We start from the raw sequence: 20,059 nt of genomic DNA, 5'->3' as shown, positions 1-20,059 counted from the left end.
AGGAAAAATCAAGGAAGCAAGCAAGCAAAAATCCAAAAATTAAAAAGTATCTATGAAGAATTAGGACGGGAAATAATTAAAATGTTCCGAAGTAGGTGGGCTTAGAAGAATTACGTAACAGGAAGCTGCTGAATGTTGGGCGGGTCCAGAAGGAGTTGCTCTGAGAAACCCGCGGAAGTGACAGGAAGTTCCGCCCCTCAAAGTTTCTCCGTGTCTTTGCTGTCTCCCTTTCAGGAAGTCCTGGTGGGAGACTCGTCCCGAGTCCTGGAGGTACCTGAAAATTTCCTTAAGTTGCAGTTGCGGTGGTGGCTTCCTAGGACATTCATCAGCTCGTCCTGTCACCCTGCCAGGTCAGAGGAGCTGATGCGACCGGGAAACAGGCAGGAGCGGAGCAGCGCTGTGGAGCGGGGGTGCATTTTCTGCCTCCACTCTTATAATTCTGTCGTGGATATCTTAGCGTTGTCAGGAAGTTTGAGATCTGTGAACTGGGGTTGAAGGTGATGCTTTAATTAATTTTGTGGCCGCCAGATACTTTTCTAAAATAACCTCGTAGATCCTTGGCCGCATCTGTAGTTTGTACAGCAGGGTTTTCTTTCAAAAGCCTTAGTAAAGTTCTTCAAATTCACGCTTGTTTTCTTAACTCCCATGTTCCTCCGTTTGCCGTTCCATTTCCCTTTCTCTAGCGGACCGAATAGGTATTCCAAGAGAGCTTTGTAGATCTTTGACATATGAGTAACTAGTGCAGATTTGATTGAATTAGAAAATAGTTGTTATAAAGCCGTTCCATATGGCTGTAAATATTAATATTTCCTGAGTTAAGTTATAGTCTCCATTAATTTTCACTGAGGTATATTCAGGCTGTGATGTAAACACAGCATTCAGAAGTGTGTCTTCATAGGCTTCATAGGTATTTTTATAAGTGGAAAATTTACTGTAGATTGAGACAGAATTAGACAGCACCTTTTGAATTACCCACTTAAGTTAAATGTCTCCTTGGTTCATGAAAAGCTCTCTGACCATGCACATTCATGGTTTGTTGAATTCTGCAATGTTCGTTCACTTCTTGCCGGTGTGGGAATGCTTAGACCCTGCACTCGGCTTTTTTCAGAGCCCTCTGGTTGGAGGAGTTCAACAGTCTGGATTCTGTGGGACACAATAGTTTTCTTGCAGTGTTTCTTTCTCTTCCTCAGTGCTGCTTGGAAAAGAACTGTGCATGAATGTTAACTGTGTGACTACCTGTTACATCTCATAGGGAAAACTGAAATCCTCAGAGAAAGAGGCATTTTCATGATATCTTCTCTTTCCTTCATACTTATCCTTTTGCTACTTGTTCACATCTTTCATGTTTGTCTCATAAAAAGTTCCAGGTTCTTTCTCAACAATATTTTCCCACTTTCAGGTCTCTATATGCTCAGCCAATCTCCATAATTGTAAATCAAAACTAGGAGCCCTGGACGGTAAAGGCCAAAGAGACTTCTAACAAAGGATCCAGGTATCACCACAGAATACACTGTCAGTTTTTATGTCACCAATTTATGCTGCAGAATTTCTTCTTCCTGATCTGAAATCCAAGATTCACAAATAACACTCTTTATTGTGAAGAAATATATTTTCATCTATTTTGACTACTACAAGGATTTTATTGTGAACTCCTTTGAAGATTATTCGATTAAATTTTGTTCTTTTTGTGATTGTATTCCTTAGGATTTTTAATTTGGAAGGTTTTGCTGGCCTCGTGAGTAGCTACTTGTGGTTCAGATTGTTCTCCATTGATTGTGTGAGTAGAGATTTACTGTGTTCATGAGGAATCATTCCTAGTTTTCAGGTACTCATTAGTTCTTCACAAGAAAAGTTTTATTTCCTATGACCTCATGAAAAATGTATGTAGTGTTCTCTTGTGCATGTTTCATTCAGTTTACTGTCTACATACGATTTTGACTAAAAAACATGTTTTAATGAATAATGACATTCAACTGTACCTTTACTACTGTAAATCCTAGTAGCTACTTTTCTGAATTCATCACTACAGTTACCAATTATTTTCCCTCAGGGCCTGAGCAATATTATTCCATGCTCTCCTGATTTTAATCTATGGATAAATATTTTTACTGCTAGGCTAGAATGCTATGTTCTTAAGAGTCCCAGTATGTGAACACTACACATTGCTGTTTGAGTTTATCTACTTTAAAAAGACTGTGGTGAAACAAGTGACAGTAAACTTTGACTGAAAGGCTCGAAATACAGAATTCTGTCTTTTAAAGAATCAGGTGTATATTTGAGGAAAAGTCAGTTCCAAGGGTTAAAGTTGAAGCCCTAGTGTTGATGATGACTTCATGATGGAAGGATGCAAAACCATGGGCTGTCCTTCCCATCCTAGAATGAGCTGTTGCTCTGTCTCCATGAAATGGAAAATGTACTTTTCCTGTTTTACACATAGACAAAATAGTTCCATGACACACATTCATTTTCTGTATTCACTATTGTTGGAGCTAAAGCCCAGCGTCTATCACTGGACCAGGAATTTATGATCTATTGCTGGTAGAAATGAAAACCATGCTCAGCCTGTGTCACAGGCTCAAATCATAAAGTAACATGCTTTGCAAAAATTCCCTGATTACTCCATGGAAATTCATGTATTCCTCTGCCCACCTTTTATTACCCACTCAATGCTGTCCTCAAATGCCCGGGGCATCAATTCTTACATATTTTAAATTTATGACAGCATTATATTATCCCTGCATCTCCATTTTCTGTGGTACATAAATTCCTGTTGTCAGTAACTTTGCTATCATATAAACTAGGGATTATGCTCATTTTTTCATGCTTATTACAATTGTTTAGAATATTTAGAGAGAAACATTCTGGTATTATATTTGCATTATCTGTTTTCTTTGCTATTGTTGATATTCAGAGCTCTTAGTGTTTACTTTAATCTGTTGTCTAAGTCCCCTAGTACGTGGATTTTTATGGGAATGGCCTTTGCATCCAAGGTGCCCTAGTGCACTTCCACAGTTAGCCTGTCTTCATTCTCTGTGCCATCTCTTGTGATTCATGTTTTCATCATATCCTTGTGTTTCATGTATGTTCTGAGGCAGGTTTTAGATGGGTATCCACACTGTCATATGTTCATAATTCCATCTTCCATGGTAATGACCGTGTGTGTTCCCACACCTCCACTTCCTCCATCTTTTTCAGCCTTACCTTTCCCCCAGTGCATGCTGTTTACTCAGCACTCTCTGAATTGGCATTTTCCCTTTACCAACCACATGTGTCTGACTTAGCCTGAAAGCATCACCGTGCTGTGGTGTAGACAGAATGATATAAATGATTTCCTAGTATTTCTACATAAAGCCAGTGTGTCAGGTATAAATTCACTTTTGGGCCTGTGGATCTTTAGAGTGACTTTTGACAGCTTCCAGTGCCATGTGTGCATTTCCTTATTAGGCTGACCTCTGTTCAAACAGGAAAGTTTCTGTAACCTACTTGTCCTTTTACACTGGCTGTCATCCACTGTCAGTGAGGTTGGTGTTTCAGCACAAGGGTCAGCACCTAGGGAGAGCCATTGGTGACTCTTACACCCAGGAGCCTACAGAGCCCTTGTTAGCAGTTTGTGTGCTAAACCAGCATATCCAAGATCCTTTTAGAGATTGAGTGGTCTTCTTACTTCTCAGGTTATTGTTTAGGAATGTAGAAACAAAGTGATACTTTCTTGTATTTTTTATAGATTATCAAATGAATTATCAGATTGGTGCATTCTCTTGGGATATTTGTCGCTCCTGAGTTGAAGAATTCTGTTTCTTGTAATTTGAGAAAACTTGCCTTCCTCATATCCTTATTTGAACATTGAAAATATTGTAAATCTTACTTGCCCTTTGTAAGCACTGCTGTTGTGTGAAAGGTTAGTGTGCAGGCTGTGCACACTACTGTGGATGACAGTACCACGTTCCCTTCCTTGTCTCTTTCTCTTTTTAAGATTTATGTATTAATTATTATGTATAAGTACACTATTGCTATCTTTAAACACAACAGAAGAGGGCATCAGATCTCATTACGGAAGGTTGTGAGCCACTATCTGGCTGCTGGAATTGAATTGAGGACCTCTGGTAGAGCAGTCAGTGCTCTTTACCACTGAGCCATCTCTCCAGCCCCCTGTTTGTGTTCTGAGTAGAGTAGAATAATGACAGCTGTCTTCCGTTTTTATAAAGGTAGGTTTTGGATGTTGGTTATTATCTTCATTAGTCTGAGGGATGCTCCTTCTCTTCCACATTCTTTAGAACTTTCTTTGTGATCCCCTGTGATATTTTGCCTTTGGGTCTTTGTAGATTTATTGACACGGTTGTGAGCCTTCTCTCACTGATTGTATGTAGCTTGTGCCGTGGGTTGTGTGGTTTGTTCTGGTTGAAACTGTCTTGCATATCTGTCTGAAATCAAGTCCAGTTCCCTTTTTGCAGCAATTAGTGAGAAACTCTTTTCAATGTACACTGGAGCTCCTGGACTGCTATTATTTACTTTGTGCATATGTTTATGTTCATTTACTTTTGGATCCAGGTAAAGTCTGCTTTGTGTGAATACTGTACCACATTCCCTTTCTTTCTGTAGTCTGTAATATTCACTGTGCAAGATTACTGTGGGATTTTCTAAAGAATTCAGTGCTGCATCTGTTTACTCCTAAGACAGTGTTAGAAGGAACACTGAGGGCCTGGGTTTCTGCACTTGATTATTGTTTGGCCTAGTATTATGACATAGAATGTTTACTTAGTTGTTCCTTAGGAAATTACTATTTTCTTCATCAATTCTTATTAATTATATATGATTTTCCTGACACTCCATCATCTGCCTTTTCCCAGTGTCAGTCTAATCTTCTGAGGCAGGGGCATTGAAATAGACTATTCATATATCCATTAAATGCCAGGATATCTAACATGGTAGACATAAGGTCAATGTCATACATTAAAAATGCTGAATATTTGCTGAATCCAGGGTCATGAGAAATTTGTGTACTAATAGTATCTCGATATGAAGGGTGAATTCTTATGTGTTTATCTATACATAAACATATGTATGTATATTTGCAAGTATGTGTATGTGTATGTATTGGTCACACATTCTTCAACCTACAAGAGTGTTTGTTTGCCAGAAAGGAAGTCCTTAACAGCAAGTCTCCACGATGCAGATATATGCATGCTCGAGAAGATTTTCCAACAGTGATATTATATTAGCAGATTTGGTATAATGAGGGAATCATTCTAAGAGCATACCCTTAAATGGTTCATCTTATCCCTGTGTATATGTATTTTCCCTGGCAGCCATCACAGAATTCTACCATACCTCCTTCTTGATCTTGTTTTGACATTGCCTAGAACCCTTGTTCTTAAGCTTTGAGTTGTGACCTCTTTGTGGTCCATTCACACTTTCACAGGGTTTGACAAAGACTGACCATCATAAAACCCATATTTTTTATGGTCGTGGGAACTGATACACCACTCTTGTTATCAATCTGCATGTGGGTCTGAAACATGTAGATACAGCAACTTTTGAATTCCTGGAACTATAATAAAGGTTTAGCACACCATTAAAAGTGGAGAACAAATGGCTTAAAGTTTCAGAATAGTAAATTTTAGTTGAAGACATTTCTGGCTTTAATCACAATACTCTACATAGTAGTGCATTCATGGAGATGTCAAGGGATCAAGATCAGTGCATCAAAATGTGTCACGGGCATTAGGAAACAGGGCCATATTGAAAGGAAAAGAAAGTTGGAAATAGAAGTTTTATGTCATGAACTATTGAAAGCCTTCGTAGATGCTGATGAAAATGGCTATACCTAAATCTGATGACAACTTATTCTTTTGTAGAACCCATGATATTTGGCAGATAGAATCTTTGTACTCCAAGACTATAGGATACATATGGAAAATAGATATACTGTATCTGCTTGGTAAAAAGAAGTCGAACTTCACCAACGTATCATGTACTGTGTTTGATTGTAATGGCTAATGAAACACCATTCAAATCTAGGTCATCAGTCAGGGTAGCCATTAGCCATTTGTCCTTGACTCTAGACCCAGGGAGATAAGTTCTCAGTAATATCCCTGAGTAGTCGTGTTTTACAGCAGGTATTCATGTTGTCTGTGTTTGTGCCTGGTGCCTGCTGATGTTAAAATAGACCTCAGATTATACTCATATCCCTACACACTAAATATGTGACTCCATGCTCACATTTCTGTAGAAATATTGACAAGATTCTTCATATTTTGTTTTTAATATCCTTTTATGTGGGTAAGCATTGTCTGTAACTAAGTTGTATTAATTTCAGCTTTTAGTTTTCAAACCTGGTTGTGAAATTTCAAGAAAACTTCCAATATTTGAATCTGTGAGAAGAACAACAAAAAGAATGAGTGTGGCTCTGGGAAACACTCTACAGGTCAGTGTATTGCACACCTTTCTTGGAAAATCTTTTTTTCTTCAATCATTTAGTAATTTTATTATCTCTATGTTGTAATATTATCTAAAGAACTTATTTTCTATAATCTTCAGTTTCTTCTGGGATAACAAAAATTTAATGTTTAGGTCTTCCACTTTTACAAAACCATTAATTTTTTACTGAGGTTTCTACTGTGAGGACGTAGTATTTTCAAGGACTGAAGACATGCAGATCTCAAAGAGAATCCATTGTTAATGATTCTCAAAAACTATATTGATGCCTAATTTGTACATTAGATGGATTTGTGTGCTATTATATTAGTGTTGAAGGAAGGTCCCATGTGTCACATAAGTTACATTTCAGAGATGGTCAAGGCTCCACACAAAAGCTTTTTAATGTGGATATGGAATTATGTGGAGTCTGATATCACTGAGCAATATATGGAAGAGAAGAATTTGGAGAAGGATAAAATTATACGGGATTCACTGTCTTGAACCCCAATAGTAAATATATTAGCTCCTTAGAGGCACAGGTGATAGAGGAATGTACATTTCTTTTTTTGTGCAAATGCAGAATTCACTATGCAATTTTTTTTTTGGAATTTTATGTCAAATAATGATTATGGGTGTGTTAGACATGAAATCTGTCTTCCAAGAATCATTCCAAGAGACATACTGCCCATTGTGGTGCTGTGTGGTAAATTCTCAATGTAGAAATTGTTATTTCCCTTTGTGTTTTGTTGCACAGTTAGAAGTAGTGTATGTCCTGTATTCTCCACATTTCTATTTCTTCACATGGAATGTATTAGTAAATATTTTCTGGGGCATATAGACTTGGTATTGCGTATGATCTATAAATTTTCAATCCTAAATAAACGTCCTTTCTAACTTGTTTACTTTAGAAGGAAGAATGCTTTATCTACTCTTTGTTTCCTGTTCTACCAAACTCTGTGTTACATAGGGACATAATGAAAGGTTGTGATTATGTTTCTACATTTCTTTATTTATTGGTTATTGTCTTTATTTACATTCTAAATGTTCTCCCAATTCCCAGTTCCCTACCCCCCTCTTTTATATGGATGCTACCCCACTCTCAAATCCATTCATTGCTGACTTCCCTAGCATCCTCCTATGCTGGGACTTCCAGTCTGTTCATGGGCCTCCTCTCCTCTTGATGCCAGATAAGATAATCTGCTACATATGCTGCTGGGGACTTGGGTCCCTCCATATGTACTCTTTGGTTGCTACTTTAGTCTCTGGGAGCTCTGGGGATCTGGTTAGTGGATACTGTTGTCCTACCTATAGGGTTGCAATCCCCTTCATCTATTTCAGTCCTTCAGATATCTCTTCCATTGGGGTCTCCTTGCTCTGTCCAATGGTTAGCTGTGAGCAAGTGGTCAAACTCTGTCATGGCCTCTCTCGGTGGATAGCTGTTTCAGCATCCTCACAGTAAGTGCTTCTTGGCATCAGCAATAATGTTTGGATTTGATATCTAGAGATGGTATGGATCCCTAGGTGCGTAGTCTCGGGATGGCCTTGAGTCTCTGTTCCACTCTTTGTCCTTGCTTTTTATTTAGATAAGAACCATTCTGGGTAGTTGACCGCATCCTTGACCTGAGAGCTGTGCCTCTCTGGTGGATATCGTTACTATAGGTGCTCTCTCCCCTTTTTTTATTTTTTCAACTAATATCATCCCTATTGTGTTCTGTGAACTTCTTGCTTATCAGGTATCTGGATTTTGTAATGGCTATTTCCAGTTTCCCATCGTCCACTGCTACACACATCTGTTTAACTATCCTACCTTCTGTACATCTCCCCTGACTCCTCCCAAACCTGATCCTACCCTCCCTTTTTCCTTACCCTCTTCTTTCCCTCCTAGGTCCCTCCTTCCTTTTCCCTTCTGTGATTTTCTTTTATTCCTTTTAAGTAGGACTGAAGCATGGTTTGGGCAGAGGCAACCATGGTTTTGGCTTCCTGTTCAGCTTCATATGGGCCGTGAGTTTTATCATGGGTATTCACAAGTTTTGGTCTAATATGAAATCATCACTGAGTTCATACCGTGTGTATTCTTGTGTGAATGGTTACCTCACTCAGGATGATATTTTCTCATTCCATCCATTTGCCTTCTAAGCTGATGATGTCCTCATCCTTAATAGCTGAGTTGTATTCTATTGTGTAAATGTACCATATTTCCTGTATCCATTCCACCTCAGAGGGACATCTAGATTGTTTACAGATTCTGCCTATGATAAATGTGGCTGCTATGACCATAGTACATTTATATTTCCTATGTGTTGGACCATCTTTTAGGCATATGCCTAGGAGTGGAATAGCTGGATACTCAGGTAGAATTATGTTCAATTTTTTGAGGAACCACCATGCTTTTTCAGAGTGGTTGTAGCAGCTTACAGTTGCATCAGCAATGGAGGAGTGTTCCCCTTTGTCCATATCCTAGGAATCATATGCTTCTCCTGAGTTTTTGATCGTAGCCATTCTGACTCCTGGAAGGTGGAATCTAAGATTTGTTAATTTGTGTTTCCCTGATGACTAAGGATTTGAACATGTCTTTAGGGGCTTCTCAGGTATTACAGATCTCTCAGTTGAGAATTCTTTCTTTAGCTACCCCAATTTTAATAATTTTATCTTATTATCTGTAGTCTTTACTTTTTGAGTTATTTTTATACATTGGATATTAGCTCTCTGTCAGATATAGGCTTGGTAGAGATCTTTCCCAGTCTGTAAGTTGCCGTTTCGTCCCATTAACAGTATAGTTTTCCTTACAGAAAATGTTCAGTTGTATGAAGTCCCATTTGTCAATAGTTGATTTTATAGCCTGAGCCATTGGTATTCGGTTCAGGAAATTTTTCCATTTGCTGGTGCATTTGAACATTTTTATCCCACTTTCTCTTCAATTAGATTCAACGTATCTGGTCCTATGTAGAAGTCGTAGATGCATTTGCACTTGAGCTGTGTATAATGAAAAACGAATGCATCAATATCCATTATTCTAAATGGAGCCTGTCACTTGAACCAGTGCCATTTGTTGAATATCTTGTTTGTTTTCCACTGAATGGTTTTGGCTTTTTAGGTAAAGATCAGATGACTGTATGTGTCTGAGTTTATTTCTGCTTCTTCAATCCTATCTCATTAATCTACCTACATGTGTCTTTAGCAAAACCATACCTTTCTTTTTTACTACTATTGCTCTGTAGTAGGACTTGTGGTCAAGAATGATGATTGCCCCTAAAATCCTCATATCGTTAAGAATAATTTTTGCTATGCTGGGGTTTTTGCTATTCCAGATGAATTTGAGAATTACTATGTGTATCCCTCTGAAAAATTGCATTGAATTTTGATGGGTATCTCATTGAGCCTGTCAACTGCTTTTGATCAGATGGCCATTTTTCCTCTGTTAATCCTGCTGAACCCTGAGCCTGGGATTTCTTTCCATCTTCTACAGTCTTCTTTTTATTCTTTAATCAGAAATTTGAAGTTCTTGTCAAAAAGATCTTTTACTTATGGGTTAGTCACACTAAGATATTTATGAATATTTGTGACTATCTTGAATGGTGTCATTTCTCCAATTCCTTTCCCACCCTCCTGTCTTTTGAGTAGAGGAATGCTACTGATTTTTTGGAGTTAATTTCACACCCAGATATTTTGCTTAAGTTATTTTCCAGTTCTAGCAGTTCTGGTTGATTTTTTGGGTCACATTAATGGCAAATAGTGATATTTTGACTTCTTCCTTTCTAATTTGTATTCCTTTGACCTCCTCTTTATTCTAATTATTCTGGCCAGAACTTTGGGTGCTATATTGAATACATAGGGGAAAGTGGGCAACCTTATCTATTTGTTGATTTTAATAGGCTTGCTTCATGTTTCCCTCCATTTAGTTTGATGGCTGTCTTTTGGTTTAGTGTTTATTGCTTTTATTAAATTTTTGTATGCACATTGAATTCCTTATCTTTCCAATGTTTTTAATATGAAGAAGTGTTGTATTTTGTCAAAGCCTTCTTGAACATCCAATGAGGTAATTATGTGGTTTTTTTCTTTGAATTTGTTTATATAGTGGATTATGGTGATGGTTTCCTATATATTGAACCAATTGTGCTTCCCTGGGATCACCTATTGGATCATAGTGGATGATCCTTTTGATGTGCTATTGGATTCAGGTTGCTACAATCCTAATTATATTAAATATTTTTCATTGATATTAATAAAGGAAATTAGTCTGAAGGTAGCTTTCTTTGTTGGGTCTTTTTGTGGTTTACATATGAGCATAACTGTACCTTTAGAATGAATTAGGTAGTGTTCCTTGTGCTTCAATTTTCTAAGTATTTTGAAGGGTATATTTGTATTAGCTAATCTTTAAAGGTTTGATAGAATTCTGCAGTATGATCATCTGGTCTTGTTTATTTTTGGTGGGGAATCTTTTAATAACTTGTTCTATTTCTTCAGGGATTATGATACTGTTTATATGGTTTATCTGATCCTGATTACCTTTGCTACCTGGCATCTGTCTAGAAAATCATCCGTTTCATCTAGATTTTTCAGTTTTGTAGAGTATAGGATTGTGCTGTAGGATCCCATACGTTTTCTAATTTCTTCAGTTTCTATTGATATTTCTCTATTTTTAATTTGGATACTGCCTCTCTGTCCTCTGGTTAGGCTGGCTTGGGATATATACATCTTGTTATTTTTCTCAAAGAAGTAACTCTTCGTTTTGTTGATTCTTTGTATAGTTCTCTTTGTTTCTTCTGGGTTAACTTTTACCTGAATTTGATTACTCCCTGCAGGCTACTCCTCTTAGGTATATTTGACCGTCTCTGTTCTAGAACTATCAGATACACTGTTATGCTGCTAGTGTATGACCTCACCAATTTCTCTATGGAGGCACTTAGAGCTCTGAATTTTGCTGGTAGCAATGCTTTCTTCTTTTTTACTAGATATATTTTGTTACTTATATTTCAAATGTTCTTCCCTTTCCTTGTTTCCTATCCATAAGCCCCCATTTCCTCTCCCTCCCCAATATGGGTATTTGCCCCATCCATCCACCTAACTCCCCCCTCCCCCCATATTCCCATGCACTGGTGATCCAATCTTGGCAGGACCAAGGGCTTCCTCTTCCACTGGTGCCCCAACAAGGCTATTCTCTGCTACATATGCTTCTAGAGCCCTGGGTAAGTCTATGTACAGACCTTCGGTAGTGGTTTAGTCCCTGGATGCTCTGGCTGTTTGGCATTGTTGTTTTTATGGGATTTCAAGCTTCTTCAACTATTTCAATCCTTCCTCAATATTTTTCAATCCTTCCTTCAATATTTTTCCCAAGGGTGTCCTATTCTCGGTTCAGTGGTTTGCTGCTAGCATTGACCTCCGTATTGGACATGCTCTGGATGTGTCTCTCAGGAGAGATATATATCTAATCTCTTTCAGCATGCATTTTTTTAGCTTCATCAATCTTGTCTAGTTTTAGTGGAGATATATATATATAGATATAGATATAGATATAGATATAGATATAGATATAGATATAGATATAGATATAGATATATATGGCACATGAGGAACAGGCTCTGAATGGCAGTTCCTTCAGTTGTTGCACTAAACTTTGCTTCCATAACCCCGCCTATGGATATATTCCCCCTGTTAAAAAGGAGTAAGAACATCTGCATTTTGGTCATCCTTCTTTTGAGCTTCCTGTGGTCTGTGGATTACATGTTGGTTAATTCGAGCTTTTGGGCTAATATCCACTTATCAATGAGTGCATTCCAAGTGTGCTGTTCTATGACTGGGTTGCGTCACTCAGGATGATATTTTCTAGTTCTTTCCATTTGCCTATGTATTTCATAAAGTCATTGTTTTTCATAGCAGAGTAGTACTCCATTGTGTAGATGCACCACATTTTTTAAATCCATTCCTCTATGGAAGGGCATCTGGGTTCTTTCCAGTTTCTGGCTATGATAAATGAGGCTGCTATGAACATAATGGAGCATGTGTCTTTGTTGTGTGTTGGAGCATCTTTTGGGTATATGCCCAGGAGAGATCTAGGTGGGTCCTCAGGTAGTGGAAGGTCCAATTTTCTGAGCAGTTTCCAGACTGAGTTCCAGAGTGGTTGTACCACTTTGCAGTCCCACCAACAACGTAGGAGTGTTCTTCTTTCCCCACATCCTCGACAGCATCTGCTGTCACCTAATCTTAGCCATTTTTACTGGTCTGAAGTAGAATCTCAGGGTTTTTTGTATAGCATTTCCCTGATGACTAAGGATGTTGAACACTTCTTTAGGTGCTTTTCTGCCATTCGATATTCCTCAGCTGAGAATGTTTTTTTTAGCTCTGTACCCCATTTTTAATAGGTTTATTTGGCTCTCTGGAGTCTAACTTCTTGAGTTCTTCGTATATTTTGGATATTAGCCCTCTATCTGTTGTGGGATTGGTAAAAATCTTTCCCAGTCTATTGGTTGCCATTTTGTCCTAATGACAGTGTCTTTGGCCTTACAGAAGCTTTGCAATTTTATGAGGTCCCATTTGTCAATTCTTCATTTTAGAGCATAAGCCATTGGTATTTTATTCAGGAAATTTTCCCCAGTCCCCATGTGTTCGAGACTCTTCCCCACTTTTTCTTCTATTAATTTGCATGTATCTGGTTTGATGTGGAGGTTCTTGATTCACTTGAACTTAAGCTTTGTACAGAATGATAAGTTTGGATTGTTTTGCACTCTTGTACATGCTGACCTCCAGTTGAACCAGCACCATTTGTTGAAAATGCTATCTTTCTTCCATTGGATTGCTTTAGCTCCTTTATCAAAGATTAAGTGACCATTGGTAGGTGGGTTCATTTCTGGGACTTCAGTCCTCTGCCACTGATCTATCTTCCTGTCTCTGTACCAAAGCTGTACAGTTTTTATGCCTATTGCTCTGTAATACTGCTTGAAGTCAGGGATAGTGATTCCCCCAGAAGTCCTTTTATTATTGAGTATAGTTTTCACTACATATATGGGTATTTTGTTACTGCAAATGAATTTGCAAATTGCTCTTTTTATCTCTATAAAGGATTGAGTAGGAATTTTGATGGGGATTGCATTGAATCTGTAGATTGCTTTTGGCAAAATGGCCTTCTTTACCATATTAATCCTGCCAATCCATGAGCATGGAAGATCTTTCCATCTTCTGATATCTTCCTCAGTTTCTTTCTTCAGAGACTTGAAGTTCTTGTCATACAGATCTTTAACTTGCTTGGTTAAAGTCACAACCAGATATTTTATATTATTAGGGACTATTGTGAAGGGTGTCATTTCCCTAATTTCTTTCTCAGCCTGTGTATTCTTTAGAGAGGAAGACTATTGGTTTGTTTGATACTCCGACACTTTGCTGAAGTTGTTTATCAGGTTAAATAGTTCTCTGGTGGATCTTTTGGGGTCACAAGTATAGCATAATATCATCTGCAAAGAGTGATAGTTTGGATTCTTGCCTTCCAATTTGTATCCCTTTGACCTCCTTTCATTGTCTGATTGCTCTGGCTAGGACTTACATTGAATAAGTAGGGAAAGAACAGGCAGCATGTCTAGTTCCTGATTTTACTGGGATTGCTTCAAATTTCTCTTAATGTAGTTTGATGTTAGCTACTGGTTTGCTGTATATTGCTTTTACTATGCTTATATATGTGCCTTGAATTCCTAGTCTTTCCAGGACTTTTATCATGAAGGGGTGTTGAATTTTGTCAAATGCTTTCTCAGTATCTAATGAAATAATCATGTTGTTCTTCTCTTTAAGTTTGTTTATGTAGTGGCTTACATGGATTTCTTGATGGATTTCTGTATATTAAACCATCCTTGCATTCCTGGGATGACGCATACTTGATCATGATGGATGATCGTTTTGACGTGTTCTTGGATTTGGTTTGCTAGACTTTTATTGAGTATTTTTGTGTCAATATTCATAAGGGAAATTGGTCTGAAGTACTCTTTCTTTGTTGGGTCTTTGGGTGGTTTCAGTATAAGTGTGATTGTGGCTTCATAGAGGGAATTTGGTAGTGCTCTGTCTGTTTCTATTTCGTGGAATAGTTTGGACAGTATTGGTATGAGCTCTTCTATGAAATCTGATAGACTTCTTCACTAAACACATCTGGTCCTGGGCTTTATTTGGTTGGGAGACTTTTAATAACTGCTTCTATTTCTTTATCAGTTATCGTGTTCTTTACTTGGTTTCTTTGTACCTGATTTAACATTGGTACCTGGTATCTGTCTAGAAAATTGTCCATTTCCTCCAGATTTTCCAGTTTTGTTGAATATAGACATTTGTAATAGGATCCAATAATTTTCTTGTATAATTAAAGTTGGTAACATTTGTCTGAAATTATGCATATGTGCCATATATTCCTCCTGCTAGAAATCTTTAGCAGAGAGTCTTGGATTCTAAAGAAATGAGTATAAAAGTCCAGTTTGTAGTACCATGGGGTTGCAGTTAAATAAATTTCATAATAGAGGACTTTATATGAAATTATCCAATACTAACTGTGTAAAAAAATTCAAATGTAGTGATGGTGGCAAATCTTCTGCTGCTAAAGTCTCAGAAAACCACCAAAAATTCATAAATGTGAGAGACTTCATGAATGAGAGCATTATTGTAAATCATCTGTAGATTGTCTGTGGAAGAGCAGCAATTTATAACTTTAGACTCATATCCAAGAAACTTTGAGAACATATTTGTCTTTCGATAATTTCCTTTCCTAATCTGTATTATAAAGATTCTCCAATTCGTTAGTGCTATTCTTAATGTAGGAAAGCAATTTTGTAAAGTAAGAAGTACATACTTTAATATTACAGGGTTTCTTAACCTTCAAAGATGTGGCTCCAGAGTTCACACTAGAGGAATGGGAAAGTCTCAATTATACTCAGCGGGCACTGTACATGGACGTGATTTTGGAGACGTACAACAATCTATTGTCTGTGGGTAAGAATGCACTTTTTAGAATTCTTGATTCTTACTTTGAATTTTCCTACATTTTGTATATGTAAACTCTCTGAAATGTCTGGAAAGCACTAGGATAAGGGGCGTTCCTCTTAACATGATAATTTTTCTATGGCATTTCCTTTACATTTCTGCACTTTCTTTGGAGGTATAACTAGTGTTATATTCTCCAAGATCTTTCCAATATCTCTTATCTAGCATTAAATGCAAATTTCTGAGTTAAAAAAATAAAATGTTCAGAAAAAGGAATTATATTTCTGGACATATAATAATTGGAGCACATTCATTTTATTATTACATTAATCTCTTTAATTATGGTTTTTAACAACGAAAAATGTTTTATGTAGATATAGAGCTGTTGGTTTAGAGAAATTTCATTTCCCCTATTTCTTTGCAGTTTGATATGTGATCTCTGAGTTTAGTATTCATACAGCATGCTCTTTATCTTCAGTATTTTGGATGCTGACACAAGCATATATATAGGATTCATTTGTGATTATGAATTTCTAGCTGACACAGTTATACAATGTCTCTTTGAATCAAATTATAATAAAATATTAGAGATATGTTATTCAGAGATCTAATTTATGTATGTTCATTATTGATTGATGATTAATTTTTCTTAGTTTCTTCAAGGTACCATTTGTAAGATAATATTTGAAGTGTATTTTCGTTCCTTTCAGTTGATATAGATCAGAATTTATCATCCAAGTAATGATTATGAAAAGAGTAAAACCAATTTTAAGAACATAAATCCTTGAGATGGCCTAGTTTACCAGACAATTCAGCAAACACCCATTATTGAACCTCTTTCTCTCCAGTTCAGTAACCCCTGTCATCCCTATTTACACTTTTGTTTTCTAGAAAATAATCTAATAGGTGGAAAACATGGGAATGTTTTGGAACAAGACACAGAGTGCATTGTCCATGAGCATATGAATATCCAAAAGAACTTTTGTAAATGGGATGAAATTAGCAAAATGACTCTTGAATCCACCCAAAGTACACCTTATAAAACTCATCTCCGAGATTCCTCCCTTCAGTCCTCAAACCTGAAAAGACATAGAGCTGGGAAAACGAGAGAAATTTACAAATATAAAGACTGTGTACAATTTTCAAATGAATGTGCTATCCTTGGTGTAAATTCTGGAATCCACATAGAGAACAAAGAACACAAAAATACAGAATTTGATAAGGATTTTGTCTATAAACATAAACAGATGCTGAAACAAGACATTAATGGTAAGAACCTTCACCAATGTAGTACATGTGATAAATGCTTTGCCAGAAAAAGGAATCTTCATTTGCATCAAAGAATTCATTCAGGAGAGAAACCTTACAAATGTAGTCAATGCGACAAATATTTTGCCCAACAATCCTGTCTTATGCGTCATCAAAGAAGCCATTCAGGAGAGAAACCATACAAATGCAACCAATGTGACAAATTCTTTGCCCAAGTGTCCCATCTTAGTATTCATCAGAGAAGTCATACAGGAGATAAACCTTACAAATGCAGTGAATGTGACAAATGCTTTACTCAGAAAGGCACTCTGAGAAACCATATGAGAATTCATACAGGAGAGAAACCTTACAAATGCGATAAATGTGACAAATACTTTGGCAGAAAATCCCATCTTAGAGTGCATCAGAGAATTCATACAGGAGATAAACCTTTCAAATGCAGTGAATGTGACAAATGCTTTACTGAAAAAGGCCCTCTGAGAAACCATATGAGAATTCATACAGGAGAGAAACCTTTCAGATGCAGTAAATGTGACAAATGCTTTGTCTACAAATGCAGTCTGAGGATGCATCAGAGAATTCATACGGGAGAGAAACCTTACAAATGTAGTCAATGTGACACATATTTTGCCCGACAATACTGGCTTATGTGTCATCAAATAAGCCATACAAGAGAGAAACCTTACAAATGTAACCAATGTGACAAATCCTTTGCCCAAGTATCCTATCTTAGTATTCATCAGAGAATTCATACAGGAGATAAACCATACAAATGCAGTGAATGTGACAAATGCTTTCGCTACAAAGGCAGTCTGAAAATTCATCAGAGAATTCATTCAGGAGAGAAACCATACAAATGCAGTGAATGTGATAAATACTTTAGCCAGCAATCCAATCTTAGTATTCATCGGAGAATTCATACAGGAGAGAAACCTTACAAATGCAGTGAATGTGACAAATGCTTTGGCTACAAAGGCAGTCTGAGGATTCATCAGAGAATTCATACAGGAGAGAAACCTTACAAATGCAGTGAATGTGACAAATGCTTTGGCCACCAATCCAATCTTACTATTCATCAGAGAATTCATATAGGAGATAAACCTTACAAATGCAGTAAATGTGACAAATGGTTTGGCCACAGAGTTAGTTTGAGAATTCATCAGAGAATTTGTACAGGAGAGAAGCCAAACAAATGTGGTTAATATGACAAATGCTTTTCCCAAAACTACAGTGTTTGTGTACATCAGAGACTTCATACAGGAGAGAAACTTTACAAATGTGGTGAATGTGACATATGCTTTGGCCAACAGTCTCATCTTAGTATTCATCAGAGAATTCATTTAGGACAAAAACCTTTCAAATTTCCTTTATGTGGGAAATACTTTACCCACTAAGTCTTAATTCATCAGAGAATTCATACTGGAGAGAAACAATGTAAGTGAACTGAATGTGACAAATGTTTTACTCACAAAGCTACTTTGACGATTGTTCAGAGAAGTCATCCAGGAGAATAAATTTACAAATGTGTGACAAATACTTTACCCTGAAATGCAGTCTTCATGTACATTAGAGACTTTATAGAGGAGAGAAACCTTACAAATGCAGTGAATGTGACAAATGCTTTACCCAAATGTTAACCTAGAAAGGCATCAGAGATTTCATACATGAGATAATAATACTTGCAAGTGTTATGTACATGAAAAATGCATTAACTACAGTGTAAGTCTGACAGATTACATACAGTGGAGAAACATTATAAATTTAGTCAATAAAACAATTCTTTACCTGCAAATATCGTCTTAAAATTCATTAGATAATCCTTAAAGTAGAGAAAATTTCAAATGTTTTAGAGATGTGAACCTTTTCTTTTGGCCTATCTTTTAGAATCAACAAAATATGTACATGTGACAATCTGAAGAAATATAATATATTTGGAGATATCTTTGATTTCATTTCAGGTCAGAGAAAACGTTTTAAATTTTTTTGTGCAGAAGTATATCTTGCAAAAATTGAGCTTCTGCCCTAGAGAATTTGTATGATTATGAAAACGTCAGAAACCTTCATGCAGTGTTCAAATCTTAGAAAATGTCAGGTATTTATGGTGAGAAAAACTCTGAAAATATGACAGTATAGGAAAGTCTTCATTAAACTTTTACCTGTTCACCGTGAAATATTCCAAGATGAAGACATGTGGGGAAGTCAGAATAATAGAGTGTTGTGTAACACTTTCATGGCAACAGAAATTATCTATTTCAAAGGAACTTCACCTCTCAAAATGTCTAATAAAACTGTCAGGATTCTGTATATTCAAGTGATCAATTCAGACAAATTATACTTAAAAAGGTTTATTTGACAAACTCAGATACCAAAACTGTTTGTTCTTTATCCTATAAATATGTCTACAGATGTTAAGTCTCCTTTGACAATCCAGTATTCATAATTCTTATTAAATGCTGGTTTCATGTTTGAGTATAACGACTGAGACTGATTACGTGTCCTTGTGCTGTGTGGTCAACAACTCCTTCCCCTTTGTTGTGTAAATAAATGTGAATGATTCCCAAAGTTTGATGTGGTTGTTTTAAGTTCATACTTGGGATCCTTAGATGAATATATGTTCCATCTTCCTAGGAAATGTCTCTGATAAAATATATGCTGAAGTCATGAATATTTTCTACAATCCATAACATAAACGTTGTAGTAGTGATTTTCAGTGGGTGGATATCAACCACTTTGGTTGCAGTAATCACTCTGTCATAGGGGTTGCTTAAGATCATAGAAAACATGTACTTATGGTCTTAGAACTGAGAAATTATTGAACTCCAAGTTATTTTGCCCACATTAGAATTATTTGAATTGTATGTCAGTGTTTAGCATCTGAAAAGTTAGAAACACTGTATTAGAGATTATGATTTGTGTTAACTAAAGTAGGGATGATTCTGTTCAATATCCAGGTTTACTGCCATAGTATTACTAGGTTAATTTAAAAAGACTTGAATGAAAAAACATGTAGAGGCTTACAGAGACTCAACAATTAGTCTGCACTCTTTCCTGAATACAAGAAAATATGAGAGAAAAGTCAACAAGAAAGTAAATGAAAATTTGGCTTCATCATCTTCAGGTATCCATCCAGACTGTGATGTGTCTCCGCATGGCTCTGAAGTCATTAGTACCCCTTAATTGAACAAAACTCCAGTAACTTTCAGAACAATGCTGCACACTGACACATATTACAGATCATTGTTATCCTATCCTGTTGTGCCTGAATATTCCACTGTACCAAAAGGAACAAATCAGATTTTCATTCTCTTTTTTTAAAACTACCTTTATTTAACCTTTTTCAGTTAAATTCTTTTAAACAAGGCTGTGTTTAAAAGACATTCAGGCAATGTTGATTTCATTAATGGTGCCAGAAAATAAGCATAAAAAT

At 36.7% G+C, this 20,059-nt stretch overlaps 1 protein-coding gene across 3 annotated transcripts; it reads left to right on the top strand.

The window, feature by feature from the left end:
- Nucleotides 1-96: 96 nt before the first annotated feature.
- Rex2l3 (reduced expression 2 like 3) lies at nucleotides 97-19,194 on the top strand. 3 transcript variants are annotated; one of them, XM_039111342.2, is made up of 5 exons: nucleotides 97-270; nucleotides 6,317-6,424; nucleotides 15,246-15,372; nucleotides 16,255-17,770; nucleotides 17,854-18,057. In XM_039111342.2, the coding sequence occupies exons 1-5, from the start codon at nucleotides 133-135 to the stop codon at nucleotides 17,915-17,917; spliced, it is 1,953 nt and encodes a 650-aa protein (XP_038967270.1). In that variant the 5' UTR covers nucleotides 97-132; the 3' UTR covers nucleotides 17,918-18,057. The 3 variants fall into 3 exon arrangements, with proteins under 3 accessions (XP_038967270.1, XP_038967268.1, XP_063144720.1); XM_039111340.2 differs by having other exon boundaries at nucleotides 16,255-19,194; XM_063288650.1 differs by lacking the exon at nucleotides 6,317-6,424 and having other exon boundaries at nucleotides 16,255-19,194.
- Nucleotides 19,195-20,059: the final 865 nt, after the last annotated feature.

Source organism: Rattus norvegicus, chromosome 5 (genome assembly GCF_036323735.1).
Source record: "Rattus norvegicus strain BN/NHsdMcwi chromosome 5, GRCr8, whole genome shotgun sequence".
Taxonomy (NCBI): Eukaryota; Metazoa; Chordata; class Mammalia; order Rodentia; family Muridae; genus Rattus; species Rattus norvegicus.
Note: the sequence above shows the minus strand (reverse complement) of the source record. Positions and strands in the feature narration are given on the sequence as shown.

Bases quoted from the DNA above. Each gene is read 5' to 3' on its own strand.
- Rex2l3 (XM_039111340.2), top strand. From the start codon at position 133: ATGTTGGGCGGGTCCAGAAGGAGTTGCTCTGAGAAACCCGCGGAAGTG. The intron at 271-6,316 runs GTACCTGAAAAT...TATTAATTTCAG, and splicing joins ACTCGTCCCGAGTCCTGGAG to CTTTTAGTTTTCAAACCTGG. The intron at 15,373-16,254 runs GTAAGAATGCAC...TTTGTTTTCTAG, and splicing joins CAACAATCTATTGTCTGTGG to AAAATAATCTAATAGGTGGA.